We start from the raw sequence: 16,924 nt of genomic DNA on the forward strand, positions 1-16,924 counted from the left end.
TTCTAGCCGCGCGATAAGGAATGCTTGTGAGATCTTGTATAAATAATCAATTAGAATCTTAAAAGGTAATTTATTAAGTGATAATAACCGTGTTAGACTTTTAATGATCTAAGATAATTAATGCAGAAATGTTTGTCCGTATTTGTTGTTTCCTGTGTTCTTATTGACAACAATGTCTGTTTTCTAATATATATGCATACAAGTCGTTCATTCGTGTTGAAGTTGTTCAGTACCAGAGTTTTATAGCATAGTTTAGTTTTATAGCAGAGTTTTTATTAACTATTACATCTTACATCCTGATTTTTGAAAGTATTAAATAACAGAATCTATCATAGATAGATATATAATAGATCAAATATATTTGACAAAAATGTATTTGACAACATCCACTTGACTGTATTCTAGCAAATAAAATGATTTGATATTTGAACAAACAGATCTATTTTATAAAGATTTAAAGTATTTCATACACATGTACCTAGTAACTAAGTCCCTATAGTAGAATTTTTTTAATGTTTCCTATGCTAGGTATATACTTGAGAGATTTTCCTAAGAAAATCTTAAAAAATCTAGCGATTCTTATTAGAAGCGCAAATGGCCTCCGAATATTCCAAAAATTATGCTGCTCTATAGTTTGGTTTATATATTGTCTTAGCTATTTATCATAAACATTATCACCAACGTTAAGAATAGACCCCCAAATCGTCGGCAGCATAACGACTGTATTGTGATCCCGGTGACCCGACGTCGCTTTCTGATAGCTGCATGGAATATCTCTTTTGATGTGGTATGTTCATATATTTCTTTTTCGAGAAAATCATTTTTTTTCATGTTCCCCGATGAAAAATGTAGTACACATGTGAAGCTAGAAACCGAGACCCAAGTAGATTGGTTTCCTATGAAATTAGTTCGCGGGTCATCGGCACTTATTAGGTGTTAATCTGACTGAATTAGGAACGCTTAAACATAAACTCATACAATGAATTGTGTTCATATTATATTCGGGTTTCAAATTGCTTCTGATGGTATTACAAATGTTGACGAATTGAAAGGTAATGCCTTAATAAGATAAGATAAGAGGGAAGTATACCACGAACTCGTCCATACAAAAAGAGAAAATGTTTTTCCACTTCTAAATATTTTCCATTCTCCATGATGTTTTAGTATGTTATTGACACGACGAAATTTTTTTTTTAAATTTGCTATACGAAAAAAAAAACAATGCGAACCCTAGAATAAATTATTCTGAAGCGATCGACATCAGAATCAAAGTGATTTATTAAGATTTAGTTAGTGGAAACCGTTTTCTCCCGAAATGTAATTTCATAAATAAAGTACCTTTACCTAACAAAATAATCGCAAAGCTATTCTCCGTGGGGGAGACAAAAAACTGTCACAAACAAATTTTAAACCAAAGGTAACTTTACTTAATAACAATAAAACATAAATTAAGATTGCATAATTATTTAATAATATAAAATGTATATTACACTTTATAATTTCTTCATATCACAGCCCATCGGGTTGTTTCCTTTTTCATATTCCTGCGGATAAATTTACAGACAATTAATTAAAAAACGGCCATATTCGAGACGTATACCAAGGCTTCCATACCAAATCACACACTTTGAAAGTTTTGAAAAAGCGACCTGTTTGAATAATTGTCGTAAACTTTTGAATGGCACATAGGTGTAGTTAACATTAATAGTAGCGGACAGAACAACGACCGCCTAGTATCTGCTATCAGTACTGCTTTCCAGTTAGGGTTATATTTCTACGCGTGATTTATAGTTCAAATCTGGCTCTGGCACACTCTAGTCGTTTAACATACAGAGTATCTGAAGCGGGTAAGGCTGGGTAGTTAAGAAGACACCCAGACGCTTTCAAATAACAATATTTATTAAAGATAATAAAAACTTTGCCGAGCGAGGGCCGTGGTAAAAGTCCGTCAATTTAAATTAAGCCTGTCTGGTTCCGTGGCAGGGCGGTACACTTCCCTGTCACACTAGCTGGTCGCGCCGCTGGACCGCTCCGGGTTGATAGGGAACGATGGGGAAGTGCCGTGGATCGCTGGTGCAGTCTTGGATGGAGGCCTCTGCGTCCCTCGGTACTCTGCGGCCGGCCGGAAACAAGAAACCGCGAGAGAAGTGGCGCGCCAGCGCACTCGAACGTTAGGTGCAGTCAAAACTGCTGACGCTGTTGTTTCGCAGAGCGTACAGTCGCGCATTGAACAGATTATTTTTATTTATTTAAATCCTAATTTCTAATGAACTACTCCTATTTTGATTAGAGTAAAGTGCATCGTTACAATCTTTTTTGAAAGCCATTAGAAAATGATCAGCTGCGTTCGCGCCATTATATGCCCTTCAGCTCGTTCGTGGTGCGCGTTTCGCGGCCGCTGCAGGAAACCATCGCTAGCGCGGACTCCTGTTCGAAGGGTGTGGTATTTCGGCACTTCAGTTGGAAACTGTCCAATCCTACACCAGAACAGGTGCCGCAGCAAAAAATTAGCCTTATACTATTGATGCCGACTGTACTAACAGTTTTCGCAGGCCAACTCGTCCTTGGCAAATCTGAAAAGCGACTCGGTCATGTTTGTGGCGGCCTGGTTCTTGCAGCCCTGGATCTCAGTTATCACGCACGTAGACAGCTCGTCAAACTTATTGCACTTGTCCTGTAATATTAATTTCTAGTCAGTTGTGGCATACTTATGTGATAAGCAATATGAAGTTGGAGATCTTAGTACTTAAATTGAATGACGAAACTATAAATAGAAAGAAAAACTGACCTAGATGTTCATGGAGACTTTCTTTCGTATATGTTTGCACGACGGATATGAAGTGTTTGGAAGATCTCATCATTTCGGATCGGGATTGCAAATCCTACGTATTCTATTGTAATTCATAGTTTCGTTATTCAATGTAAGTGAGACTAAGATCTTTGACATCATATTATTGCTTTCCATATCCAATTACCCAGCCCAGGGGTAGTTGGGTGGGATCGAGACAGCGTCTTATGCATTCGCGGCAAATGTAAAATCCTTACTCCACAAATAGGTAAGCTTGGAGTCTTGAGTATAAAAATAAAAATCGCTAATACTTAAAAAAAACTTCTAATTCCGGTTCCACAATGGTACGTAAGATTAAATTGTATGTAAAATAAAAAAATATGTTTTAATTGCGTGTGACGCGTACATGAGCCCGTATCTCAGAGCCTAGTGGCTCGCTAGGCGTCTAGAGGCGGCGAGGAGCGCGGCAGATGGGCCAACTGGTTTAGTGGTATGCAGTCCCCGCTTCCCCTTCGTTGGTAGGAGCCGCAACAGGTGATAACAAATAAATGAGAATGATTTTCTGTAGACTTATAAACAAAACTATCTACATAAACAAAAAATGCTGTTAATAAAGTTATTGCTACTTCTTTTGAGATTCTTGAATTTCAAATGTTTTATTTTTCCATACATTTGTTTTTGTTAGAATGGAGTCGAAACAAGAAACTCTGCGAAGCGTGTTGTACATTAAAAAAAATCTAACTTAAACATGGGGAAAAGGGACACAGTGGGTCATTTTAGTACAGAAAATGTAGCAGTTTCTACTTATATGTAGAATTCTTGCATCCTTTACCATAAATCGCAAAAGTGGTAGTTGCTGGCCAGCGAAGATAATAACCAAGGCAAGCCTGAATTGAGCCCAAAGCACTTTATAGGAATTCCATGAGCCAACGAGATGCCGCCATAATTTTTAAGTGTTACCAACCGTAAATTTGTCGATCATTAAAAAGATAGGTCTGGAATGCTGCTAGAAGGTAAGAGCCCCGGAACACACTGATCAGTAAAAATCGACCATCAAGTTTCAGTGTCGCTAGATGACTCGAAATTACAATGGGAAATCATTCAGTTTGGATGATGAAAGTTATTTTCCTTTTAGCAAAACTGATATACCTGGAAATAGTTTATACTATACTAGCAATAATTCTATAATACCAGGCAATATCAAGCACAAGTATTATGGACAAGTTTGACCAGACCTTCATTACAATTCTTGGACTCCAATAACATACCATTTGTATGTAAGAAACCTTCTACAAGGTCGGCTGATTGATAGTTTTTTTGGCTGTTTGAGTAGTTAAGTGTATAAAAATAATTGGAGAGCTGAAAATTGTGCCCAGCTAATGAAAATGAGTAAGACTTGTGTTCCGAAAATGGACAAAAAGGGTGTCCAAAAGTTTTATTCGAACTTTATATCTAAACTACGTGAAAAAGCTGACCACGGGCCCTATTCTAACATCTATTAATGTTATTGTAAATAATTATCATGTATATATTGCCTAATAATAACTAAGTATCGTAAAAAGTTATATAAGTATTTTTTCACAGCTCTGAAATAATTCTCATTTTTTTGTTATCACCCGTTAAAATCATATCACACCATACTTGACAACATTCTTAAAACAACAAAATTTAAAGATTTTAATATCAAATAATTTGATGTTTCCTAGTTGTATGAAGAAACATACAGTATTTCTTCGAAGGTATATTGCTGACCGAATGATTACTGAAGGTAAAGTAGGTAGTTTTGAAATTTGGACGGCCAGTATATGTCATTATATTGTATGGTAGATCAGAATAATTAAAAAAATATATATATATATATATTATATTTTTGAAAGATATATTATGAATAACGCAGTAAGAGTATACTTAGTACCTATATGAGTTCAGACCAGTTTTGTGCACTTCAGTAAAAGGGATGAAAGGCATTCATTTCTGTCGAGATAATATAAATGTTTGGCGCTCGAATGCAGTCAGTGCGTCAATAGTTTGAGACTGAAATAGTGCCTTTCACCCAAGTTAAACACTTCGACTTTTTATTTTGAATACCAGGAAAGTATTATAATTAAAGTATATTCATGTGTATTAAAAAACATGACTAACAATAACTAAGTAAAAACTTAGTACTTCTTAAGGGCCCTGTCAATTAACAATTTAGGTAAAATTATCGTTATTTATGGAATGGGGAGTTTAATATCAGAATGGAAATTGTCCAACAAATCTATTTAAAACCAAATTTTAATAGCTTATCGTATTAGAAACCTAAATATCATTTTTGAAGACCTATCCATAGATATCCCACACGTATGGGTTTGATGATTTTTTTTTTTAATTTTAAGACGTATTAAAAAAAAACTACTTACTAGATCTCGTTCGAACCAATTTTCGGTGGAAGTTTGCATGGCAATGTATATCATATATATTTTTAAGATTTTTCATACTGTTATTTTAGAAGTTACGGGGGGGGGGGGGACACTTTTTACCACTTTGGAAGTGTCTCTCGCGCAAACTGTTCAGTTTAGAAAAAAATGATATTAGAAACCTCAATATCATTTTTAAAGACCTATCCATAGATACCCCACACGTATGGGTTTGATGAAAAAAGTTTTTTTGAGTTGCAGTTCTAAGTATGGGGAACCCCTAAAATTTATTGTTTTTTTTTTTCTATTTTTGTGTAAACATCTTAATGCGGTTCATAGAATACATCTACTTACCAAGTTTGAACAGTATAGCTTTTATAGTTTCGGAAAAAAGTGGCTGTGACATAATCGGACAGACAGATGGACATGACGAATCTATAAGGGTTCCGTTTTTTGCCATTTGGCTACGGAACCCTAAAAACTAAATTAAACCTGACTTGGAATCTAAAATGCTCTAGTGCATAAACTTATCACTTTCTTCAGAATTCTTAAAACAACAACGACCCAGTTTCAGAGCATATCAAATGAAAAAAGTATTGTATTTACCTGAGAAGAGAATGTCATCGCTATTTCGAAGCTTGCTACGCTCTTCAGGACTTTTATACCAAGGACTTAATGGCGTCTGATTTCTTTTCCAAGCAATCGAGTCCTTCCTCGGCAATGAACGCTGCAAAATTATGAGATAATTATGTAGAAGGCATTATAAAATTGGTCTCTCTTTAATCACCTTATTTGATTTATGCAAAAAGAGTATTTATAGCGAAATTGCTAATGGAAAGTGCCAACTTTAGGAAAATGTCGAAGTGGTCCTGAGCGATTATTTGTGACACCATTTGCAGTTCGTATTTACTATCACTACTGACTAAGCTTTTGTTTTACCGCCACTCCTACGTCTTGTACTGAATACAAGTTTTACATAGACTGACTTCAACAAATATGTGTGGGGTACTGTAAAAGGGGGCCGCCTAATTATGGTGGAATATAAACACTCGTCGTAGATTTCCTACTTTTTTTTAATCATACCAAACATCGACTACTCTTAATGATTGCCGCCTTCGGAATGCCCGCCCAAAGAGCATATAATCACTACGTTTGCCCGCCTGCCGATATTTATTCATCTAGTAGGGCGATAGTTCTGAATTGAAATACATAATTGTTGCCAGTTACCTACTGAAAGACTGTGAAGGTTTCAAACCTTCACATATCTCGCCTCCACGGGTGGAGGTGGCAATCATTATCACAAAACTACACCCTATCCTATTCTACCCAAAATACAGACACCCTACCTACCCTAGACCAGTACAGAGTATATATTTTCCGAACACCCATTCGCTTTGAGTCAGCCTTATTCATGGTAGCCAGTGTCCAAATCATCCGCGCTGGTCGTGCCTATGCTGCCGGCTGGTAGTAATAATGGTTACAGTACTTACAAGCAATCCTCTCGCCGTCCTTGTAGCAAACGAAGTCTATGAGGTCGTCCATGACATCAGTGACAGCAGAAATAAGCTTGTGGTACTCGATCGGCATGCACGCTATCACACCGGTCATCGTCACTTCTTCAGCTGTGACGATTTCAGACAATATCTATGAAATCAACTCCCACCGTGGCGATATCGCGTCGGAAGAAAATTACCTCTGTGATTTCATACAAAATATGTAAATGTATGAAAAGTCAAAAACGCCTGCGACTGATTTTACCACATTTTTAAGAGCGGGGTGTTGAGGGGATCAGCCTGGTTTTTTATTGCCTAGAAGGAAAGCTATTTTTTTTTCGAAGAGTTAATACAACTCATTTTTTTCAACAAAAATATTTGCAGTTGCCAATTGAATGCTTACTTAAAATAATTCAGTCATGGCACTCATGGCCAATCGAGGCCTATTATTCGCGTATTTTTTTCCTGGAAGGATCATGCGAATGTTATTTCCTTAAGGGCCAGTTATACCATCACACTAACCCGGGGTTAAGCGGTCAAACCTAGAGTTAACAAGGTTACCAGTACTATTTGACACTGGGTTAACGGTTTACATGGTTAACCCCGGGTTACTGGGATGGTGCAAGTGGCGCTAGCATGTTATATTTTCCTATGACCTCTAACAGACTTGTTATCGAATTTGATAGGGCAAATTCTATCAAGGGGCCTTCGGATTGCTGTAATTTTGTTGACGAAAAGAAACTGAGTCCGACAGTCAAACGAATCGACGAATTGCTATTCCCGCCGAAGCCGAGGCATATGTAGTGTTTTTTTTTTCAAAACGTACAGTCAGCATCAAAAGTAGCGGTTGAAACAACGCGCCAAAAGTATCTGATATTCCGGATAACTTTTCCAAATATAGATAAATTTCTAAAATTCGCGCTCAAAAGTATATCTTTTACACTCTTTGTTGTTCTATATTAAAGACATCACTTTTTGTTAAGCTGTTACAGAATGGTAGATACTTATGAAACGTTATTTGATCCGCTACTTTTGATGCTGACTGTACTAGGAAATAAGTTAAAACAATCAAGTATTTAAGCTTCAAGCATCACTCGTGTAGCTACTTGAATCTTAACATATTTAAAAACTTCAAAAAATATCGTTCCTCTGGTATACTTATTTTAAGAAAAAATAAGAAAAGTAAAAACGTTGAAAGGGCAATTTTAAGTACGCTGTTAATTTTTACAAAACCTTAATAAGTTATACTTATACCTAAACCTTCCTCAAGAATCACTTATATTCATAGATGAAATTCGTATGAAAATCCGTTCAGTAGTTTTTAGTTTTGGAGTAGTTTTATAAGATGTAGTGAATTGACGTTTTCCCCTAGATTTGCTAGGATGCAAAGTTTCGTGGCAGTAGTGCACATAGTGAAGACATCGGGAAAGAAGGGCTTTACAGATATAGGGGTATAAGGCTGGCAAGCCCTTTTCTCGCTGAAGCATATTTTAGTCTATTAACCATCCCGCGATTAGAAAAAAAAGCGGCCAAGTGCGAGTCGGACTCGCCCATGAAGGGTTCCTTTATGACGTATTAAAAAAACTACTTGCTAGATCTCGATCAACATTTTACTACTTTGGACACACATTTTACCACTTTGGTAGTGTCTCTCGCGCAAACTATTCAGTTTAGAAAAAAATGATATTAGAAACCTAAATATCATTTTTGAAGACCTATCCATAGATACCCCACACGTATGGGTTTGATGAAAAAAAAAAATATTTTTATTTTATGACTTATTAAAAAAACTACTTACTAGATCTCGTTCAAACCAATTTTCGGTGGAAGTTTGCATCGTAATGTATATCATATATTTTTTTTAGATTTTTCATTCTGTTATTTTAGAAGTTACAGGGGGGGGGACACACTTTTTTCACTTTGGAAGGTTTTCTCGCGCAAACTATTCAGTTTAGAAAAAAATGATATTAGAAACCTTAATATCATTTTTGAAGACCTATCCATAGATACCCCACATGTATGGGTACGATGAAAAAAATTTTTTTTTTAAATTTCATGACGTATTAAAAAAAAACTACTTACTAGATCTCGTTCAAACCAATTTTCGGTGGAAGTTTACATGGCAATGTATATCATATATTTTTTTTAGATTTTTCATTCTGTTATTTTAGAAGTTACGGGGGGGGGGGGGGACACTTTTTACCACTTTGGAAGTGTCTCTCGCGCAAACTGTTCAGTTTAGAAAAAAATGATATTTGAAACCTCAATATCATTTTTAAAGACCTATCCATAGATACCCCACACGTATGGGTTTGATGAAAAAAGATTTTTTGAGTTTCAGTTCTGTATGGGGAACCCCCAAAATTTATTGTTTTTTTTCTATTTTTGTGTGAAAATCTTAATGCGGTTCATAGAATACATCCACTTACTAAGTTTGAACAGTACAGCTCTTATAGTTTCGGAAAAAAGTGGCTGTGACAGAATCGGACAGACAGACGGACATGACGAATCTATAAGGGTTCCGTTTTTTGCCATTTGGCTACGGAACCCTAAAAATATGTAAATGAATGACGTTGTGCAATGTGCATTGAAACAAAAGACGGTTGCCTTGCAGGCCTCGTTCTTCAATTTGTCTGAAAATCCAATTACAGTCGTCTCGGGCCACAGCGCCCAAAACGGGCTACTTCGTAGCCTAAGCATAAGGAACATAACGATTATACTATTTAATTGCATGTTAGGGAATATAATGTGAAGATTTATGTTTAATGAAACCAAGAAAAAGTATATCTACTCACGTGGTAGATATTTTTTCTTCGTTTTGTTCACTGTAGAAAATACACGTGAGGTCTCCTTATACGTGATCCCAATTTTATCGTGACTCCCCTCCCCCCTATCGAACTTCGCGTGATTTGTGCACAAGCCCTAATTTATTTCTGGAAATATTCAAGCATTCCGAAAGTCCTAAATCAGGCACCCGATGACATAAATCTGGCCAATGACAAGTGTTGTTTCATTAAGCGCCAATCACATCTACACTTCCCGATATCGGGCCCGAAATCGTCCGTTTCACGGAATATCAGCACATCATTATTGATGTTCATTTATTGATATTTTTGCATATGAACCATTTTTTTGCATTTCAAACATTGTAAACGATATGCTGATTTGGTGAAACGGAAAAATACCCTTGCTCGGGCCTGAAATCGGGTCTGATATGGCCTGATAAAGTGTGAATGTAATTAGCACTTAGGTCAGTCCTCGGAAACGTTCTTTCGTACAATTTAGAACATGTTTGTTATAACCAAAGAGCATATAATCACTACGTTTTAAGAGACGGGACTTCCATACTAGCGAGTGGAATCCGTTTATTTCGCAAATCGTTACCAAAATGTACGACAAAGAACTGTCAAAGAAGCATAGTACCAACATAAGCAATTTAAATAGTGTAGTACGCTACACGCTTGCGTTTCTTATCGATATCGATAAAATGGGGAGGGCTGAAATATAGACTCTTGTCTACAAATTTTGTACTCGAAATCAAGTTAGGATCGAGTCCACATTTAAGTTGTGTGTTGTATAGTGGATAGTTCTATGAGTGGACTAATACGAGGTCGAGCTTAATGTGGACTCGATTTTTTTAGAACACCTTGTTCTTCACCACTAGGAAGGATCAAAGTAGCACTTTATTCCCTACTAGGAGGGATCACTTTTTTCCTCTTTTTGCATACTTCTTAGGTTTTATTTTTGCATACTTTGTTAAATGAAATGCGTAAATCACTTTAATTTGATTAATAATATGTAGTAAAATGATTATGTATAACAATAATTGTTAATAATAACATAATATGACATCGCATTGTATATACTACTTAAGTTAATTTAATTTTTGTTTGACATACCATTTTTTTTTTGTAGCATGTACTTAATAGATTAATAATTTTCATTAGAGTTGTAAGTACCTACTTGCCTGTTAACATTTTGTGCCCTATCAGGGTGTCATGTACCAACTACCTGTTACTAACATCTTTTGTAATGAACATGACATAGAATGTTGAATAAATTGAAATTAAAATTGAATAGGTTAAATTATTTAATTAAATTACCATTAATAAATTTTTTATTTATTTATTTGTACCATAATAATTTCCTCATAGGTGATGTGAAAAGCAGTATGTAAATTTATCACGTGGTAGCAAAAATATTTCCACCTTAGGGTGGTATTCCACCTATCCAGTTTATTGGTCCAATGTCATTGCGTCTCACTCTGTCATTAATCAAAATGTGAGACGCCATACACATTGGACAAAGAAATTGCATAGGTGGAATACCACCCATAGGCGTTAACACTTGAATCCCTCACTACGCTAGAATTCTATTTTAGAATACCTCGTTACACTCAGGTTGTAATTATAAAATCCTTCACTATTTTTTTTCTTATTTTTTTTTATTAAAAGCACTATTTTCAAAATGATCTGCAGATACATGTTTCAATAAATGTATCAGGTCTTCGTTCCCAACAAATTTAACCCACTGCCTGCATCTGAAAACATACAGCCTTGGTTATGTACAGTTTATATTCCAAGTGTTTGCTAATGAGATGATCAACTGATTATTTAGCGCTAATATGCATCTATAAATCAAATCAAATATGTTAAATAATGACCATTAATGCATAGATGATAGATAATTTTCCACTGAAAATCTTCGACGAATTAATTTTGTGTCATATTGCATGCAAGTTCTCAGGAAATTTCACATATTTTATTTAATTACTTACACTGATATACAATTACCATACAATTATCGATAGTTTTAGTACATCCCTAGTTCACAACTAAAATAATATAAAATATCAAATTTTCGATGTGTTTAAAGCCTGCTGCACCAAAATAAGGTCAAAAGTATCTAAAGCAATACGTACCTACCGGTCTTTATCCAAGGGAAATTTCGCCATAAAATCCCTTATTTCGTAATTTTCTCGAGTGGCTCGCTTGCCACATATTTCACACTTAGTAAACCGTTTTCTCGGTGGCATTGTAACAAACTCGTTCTTTACTCTGATCGCGGTTCACTATTTTCGATATTTTCACTAAATAATAAAGAAATTGCACGAAATACCCGAACAAAACATTGAAGGCTTCATAACAAACAAAACAATTAGGCTGACAGTTGACTTGATGTAAACTTGACAGAATAAATAGCACTGACGTTTTATTTTTCTTCATTGGCAAAGATTTGCGAAACAAGTTCCATACAAAACATATTTTGGTCCTAGTTGCGTCAGCCTGGTTATAACGTGAAACATTATGGATTATCTGTTTTTTCTATTCAATCCTAGATGAAAAATAGAACGGAATAAATAGTAATCATGTTATTTATATATTTTGTCTAGTTTGTTTTTAATTTTTCTAGAAATAAAGGTTTGAGTCCTTGTATGTATATAATTTACTTTGTTCCTGATTTAAAAAAGATAACCCTCAGACCGCGAGTGCGGCCTCTGTTAGCAGTGCCAACGGCACGCACGTTGACGCATAGAAACTCGTCCATCCCTCGTGCCCTGACCCTGCTTAATGCGCTCCCTTTTTCAGCACCCGAATGTGACCTAAATGCGGGGCGATGGGCGGATGTGTGTAAGGAATGCTTGAAATTTTGTGAGATGATGGATAAAAGGGAATCTAGTGTTTTAATAGTACATTACGATACAAGTGCGAAAAATAGGAAATTCGAAACGAGTGGCGATAAATTAAAACACGACCGAAGGGAGTGTTTTAAATCGACACGAGCGGCGAATTACCTATTCGCACATGTATCGTACAACGTTTTACAGTACATATGGCCCTTTAAATGTTCGACACAGTAACGTAATATGCTACTTCTCGCACTAGTGCTATAAAGTAGCCCCATATGTACTGTAAAAGTGTTTTAATTCAATCATAGTTGTACATACTTATAGTATGGAATTGTCATTTCACAGTGTATTAGTTTTAAACTGTAATTCTGTGTAAATATTAAATAAATAATAAATAAATAATAATAATGAAGGCGTTATTAATTAGAATGACAGAGAAAAATGCCCGCAATTTGGGAACTTCGATTTTCGCGGTTTATAGCCCAGGTCTCGTAACTATTCGATCTCGCTACGCTCGGCCGGCAACCCCTTACTTGTCGGCCTCTGTAGTAATCTTATATTCATATTTCTGTGGTAGTAATATACTATTTACGGTCACATGCGTTGGTGCGCAGGGCCCCCTAATGCGCGGGGCCCGTCGCATGTGCCACTTTTGCCACGTAGCTAATCCGCTACTGCTGCTGACGCGTCTACTCATTCACTAACTCACTGCAACGCGCACAAGGCGTTTTACAAACTCCACGACACTGCTTTTCTTAGAAAGGTAGCCGTTAAAAGATCGTTATTCTTAGCTACGGTCATCTAACTCTACCTGTTGTTACATCAACTTGGGGAAAAGTTACATCATTTGTTTATCCCTATGTGTAACCTCCTTTTCCAAGAATTGATATATTTTACCAATGGTTGCTTACTACGACTTAATTTATACACTTGTCACGGCTTCGGCGAATGATAAGAGCTAATTAATAACAAACATGAACGTAATATAATATACTTACATATTATTAGTAAATCCGTCCGACACTACGCACATAAATATAAACGGACTGTCTGGGATCTCGTGTCTCTAGCAAGTAGAAGAGTAAATTGTGCCATCGTTAAATAAATAATAGAAAATAAGGTCGTTCAGCATGTGTGTAACCAAAGTGGCTGTTATATATGTTTTGGCTGTGTTCGTGGTGGGAGATATAGCATCTGGCGCCCCCACGGGACTTGAGGACAGAGACACTTTGCCCGACGAGCCAGGTAGCGTACCATACGAGAAGACAACACCATTGAATACATTTATGGGTATTTACCCTGAAAAACCCGTAGAAGAGAGATTTGTACTAAGAATGCTGCCGTCAGATATCCTGTATACGAAGCACGGAGGAACAACCACTTCAGGACCAGCGCTCAGAATAAAAAAAATGGCAGGAAGGTGGCACGACGTTTTAAATCATTAAAGTTCTTTATAATTAACGTAAAATATTTAATATTTTGTGATGAAAGTAATGATACGGTATTAATAAAATATTATTTGTTAAGAAATAAATCTACTTATCGGTGTCTCACGAAAGAGTTGAATGGTTTGCATACTGATTGATGATAACTTTTTGACCCTGACAGAGTCGTGCGTTAATTGTGGGTATCATCTACTGATTATTCAGTTGAGGAAGATCGTTTTATTTTATAGTATTCAACTGCATAATTTAAGTGAAACCATTGTTTTAACTTTAGCCTGAATTGACAATTAAAAACCGCTAACGGGTTAAGTTTCAATTTGTTTCGCTTTATCGTCAAACCTCTATTTTTCCCTGAAGGATAAATGTATCAAACGTATCAAAAGGGACGCAATAAGGTAAATAAGATTAGAATCTATGATAATTGTTATTTAATTCTCATGTTGTAATGCCTTGTACTTTAATTTGACGATCATTACGAGATACCTAGGTATAAGTAGCCATATTGACATATTTTCCGTAATTATTTTATTTGACATTGTATAATGTATTCCCCAATATTTATTTGACATTGTGAAGAATTTATTTTGCTATTGATATTTGATGATTTTTTTCTGTCTTGACATTGTATATAATAAATAGTTGACGATCATAATGTAAATTCATATAGATTAGCTTTAAAAATTTTATATTGTAATTTAATATTACGAAAGAAATAAATCTAAATTCCCCGATTTAAATAATATGGTAGAAAGTGATCTTTTATTCGTTTATTTATTTTGCCTAATTTTTCTCCTACCTTCTAGGGGAAAAATGGAGTGTTCATGGGACCTCTTCAACCCATGGTAGGTATATATACAGGTATATGACGTTAATCACATTAAATTAATAGATATACAGGATAGGATCATTAGGTTGTTTTAGATGCCAGAAGGGTAAATTGTTTAGAAAAAGGAGCCCCGCATAGCGGCGCTCCGTCGACTCAGGGAACGAAACAATGATTTTTACGTTTCACGATAATATGCTTACGAATTTCATTATCTGGCGCATATTACGATCGGCCGCCGACATACCTACCATGGGTTGAAGAGTTCCCATGAACCCTCCATTTTCCCCTAGAAGGTAAGAAAAATTATGGCAAAATATATACACGGATAAAAGATCAGTTTCTACTGTATATTTAAATCGGGGGGTTCGGTATATATTATTACTAACTTCATTATCTGCTAGGCAATTTGTTCATAATTTTAACCAAGCAATATTATGAAGCTATTTTCGTATATCGTTATCTGCAGTTAATAGAATCGCAGCACCAAGAAAATCTAAAACCGTTAGATACCCTTAATGAGCATGTGAACTTATACCTAGGCTCTACGAAACATGTCGTCCGAGTAACTAAAAACCCGTGAGTTTAAACCGTAAAATTAGTTTAAAGTTACTATGTGAACTTTTAGATATATTATCCTATTAATGTCAAATGTTAATTTTAAATTTTCTGTCGTTCTAACATTGTGCAAAACTGTAAGTTGTACGAGTTCATTATACCTTCAGTCCTTGAAAACTCCTTGACATATTGTATTACTTTCATACCGGGACAATTTTCTTATTGGCATGGACACCGGGACGCCAAGCTTCAAACGGGGACATGTTCCGGCGTACGGGGTCTTATAGCAACCCTAACTTAGACGGACCTACTAGCCCTATCTAGCCTAGCACTAGGGTCGTTGTCATCGACATCAGTGAATGTACTTCCCTATGCATGTTTGTTTATTACCGACCATACGCAAGCGATGCTCATCCCTGGTGCGCCGGGTGCGGGACAGCCCCAACCCCATCCTGCGCTCAATTGCGGACAGGTTCGACTGTCCATACTTGAGGCGTTGCTGTGAGATGCATGTGTCTTGCAGCCCTTATTATGTTTAATTTATTAATTATATACTAACATTAGATATAAGAATTAATATCGTATTGTATACTAACCAATTGTATGAGTCATGTTACTTGATAAATAAAAATGAATTGAAAAAAAAATTGAATTGAATTGAATTACGAGTGGGAAGGGGGCGTCTTCGACTTTGTACCGACGAAGGAGGGCGATTACCGCGAATATCGACTCTCGAAAATTGTCTACCTGCCTCGCTGTTAGTTGAATGTCGCAAGAGCGATAGAGATGGCCATAGTCATAGACATTTTCCGATTTTCGTAGTACATAGCCCTCTCGCAGGTATGTAGATGATAAAGAAAATTCAACTCAAGACTTTTGGATCCTGATACGATACGAGGTATAAATATTTATGTATTTCACTTAATTATAAAAAATAATTACCTACACAACTCTCGGATATTAGTAATGACAAGAATAACTAGGTTTGTTACATTGTACCACTTAGTGCCACTTGCACCATCCCACTAACCCGGTATTGATATTGACCGGTAAAATCTGGAGTTACCATGGTTACCAGTACAATTTGACACAGAGTTAAAGGTTTAACCGGTTAATCCCGGGTTAGTGGGATAATGCAAGTAATGTTTAATCAGTTAGAGGCACTTGCACCAATCACTATCCCGGGGTTAACCGGTTAAACCAGGAGTTACCATGGTTACTAGTACAATTTGAGACTGGGTTAATGGTTTAACCGGTTAACCCCGGGTTAGTGGGATGGTGCAAGTGGCCCTTAATCAGTTACTTAATACTCTTTAAAACCTAATGGTTTCTAAATTATGAAAGTCCACGTAAAAATATTATGACGTTACTATTAGAAATAATGTGTCATTTGCAAATACTCAATGTATAATTTCTGTAAGGCTAAGATGGTCGGCTCTTTATCATTTGTCACCATGCTTGTCACGTTCCGACAAGTATGTAAGTGCGAAAGTGACGGGCATAGTGTCAAGCGATAAAGATGGAACCATGCTGCCACTACTGCTTTGAAAGTAAAAGTATAATTCTAGGGTAGTAGGTAAGGTATCACATTTCATGGTTAATATACAATATTAAAATGTTTAAATACATTACTTATTAGGTACCTAAAACTATAAAATAGGTATAGCCTTTAGTGTCAAAAGTTGGCAAATCTATAGGGCATTCGGCTACTAGCTTATTGCATTGAATTTGACCAGGGGCCTAGAGACAATCGTTTGCAGAATACTAAACGAAACGGTATCATTTCCAT

General features: G+C 36.0%; 1 protein-coding gene across 1 annotated transcript in view; it reads right to left on the minus strand.

The window, feature by feature from the left end:
* Nucleotides 1-1,448: 1,448 nt before the first annotated feature.
* Nucleotides 1,449-16,924, minus strand: part of LOC133519487 (uncharacterized) — a 59,020-nt gene continuing 43,544 nt past the window's right edge. Inside the window, exons 13-16 of the mRNA XM_061853493.1 lie at nucleotides 6,678-6,809; nucleotides 5,794-5,843; nucleotides 2,542-2,674; nucleotides 1,449-1,544 (exon numbers count right to left, since the gene is read on the minus strand). Coding sequence (XP_061709477.1) covers nucleotides 1,543-1,544; nucleotides 2,542-2,674; nucleotides 5,794-5,843; nucleotides 6,678-6,809 — 317 coding nt within the window. The 3' untranslated portion in view covers nucleotides 1,449-1,542. The remainder of the gene's footprint in view (nucleotides 1,545-2,541; nucleotides 2,675-5,793; nucleotides 5,844-6,677; nucleotides 6,810-16,924) is intronic.

The sequence above is a fragment of the Cydia pomonella genome, chromosome 7 (assembly GCF_033807575.1).
Source record: "Cydia pomonella isolate Wapato2018A chromosome 7, ilCydPomo1, whole genome shotgun sequence".
Taxonomy (NCBI): Eukaryota; Metazoa; Arthropoda; class Insecta; order Lepidoptera; family Tortricidae; genus Cydia; species Cydia pomonella.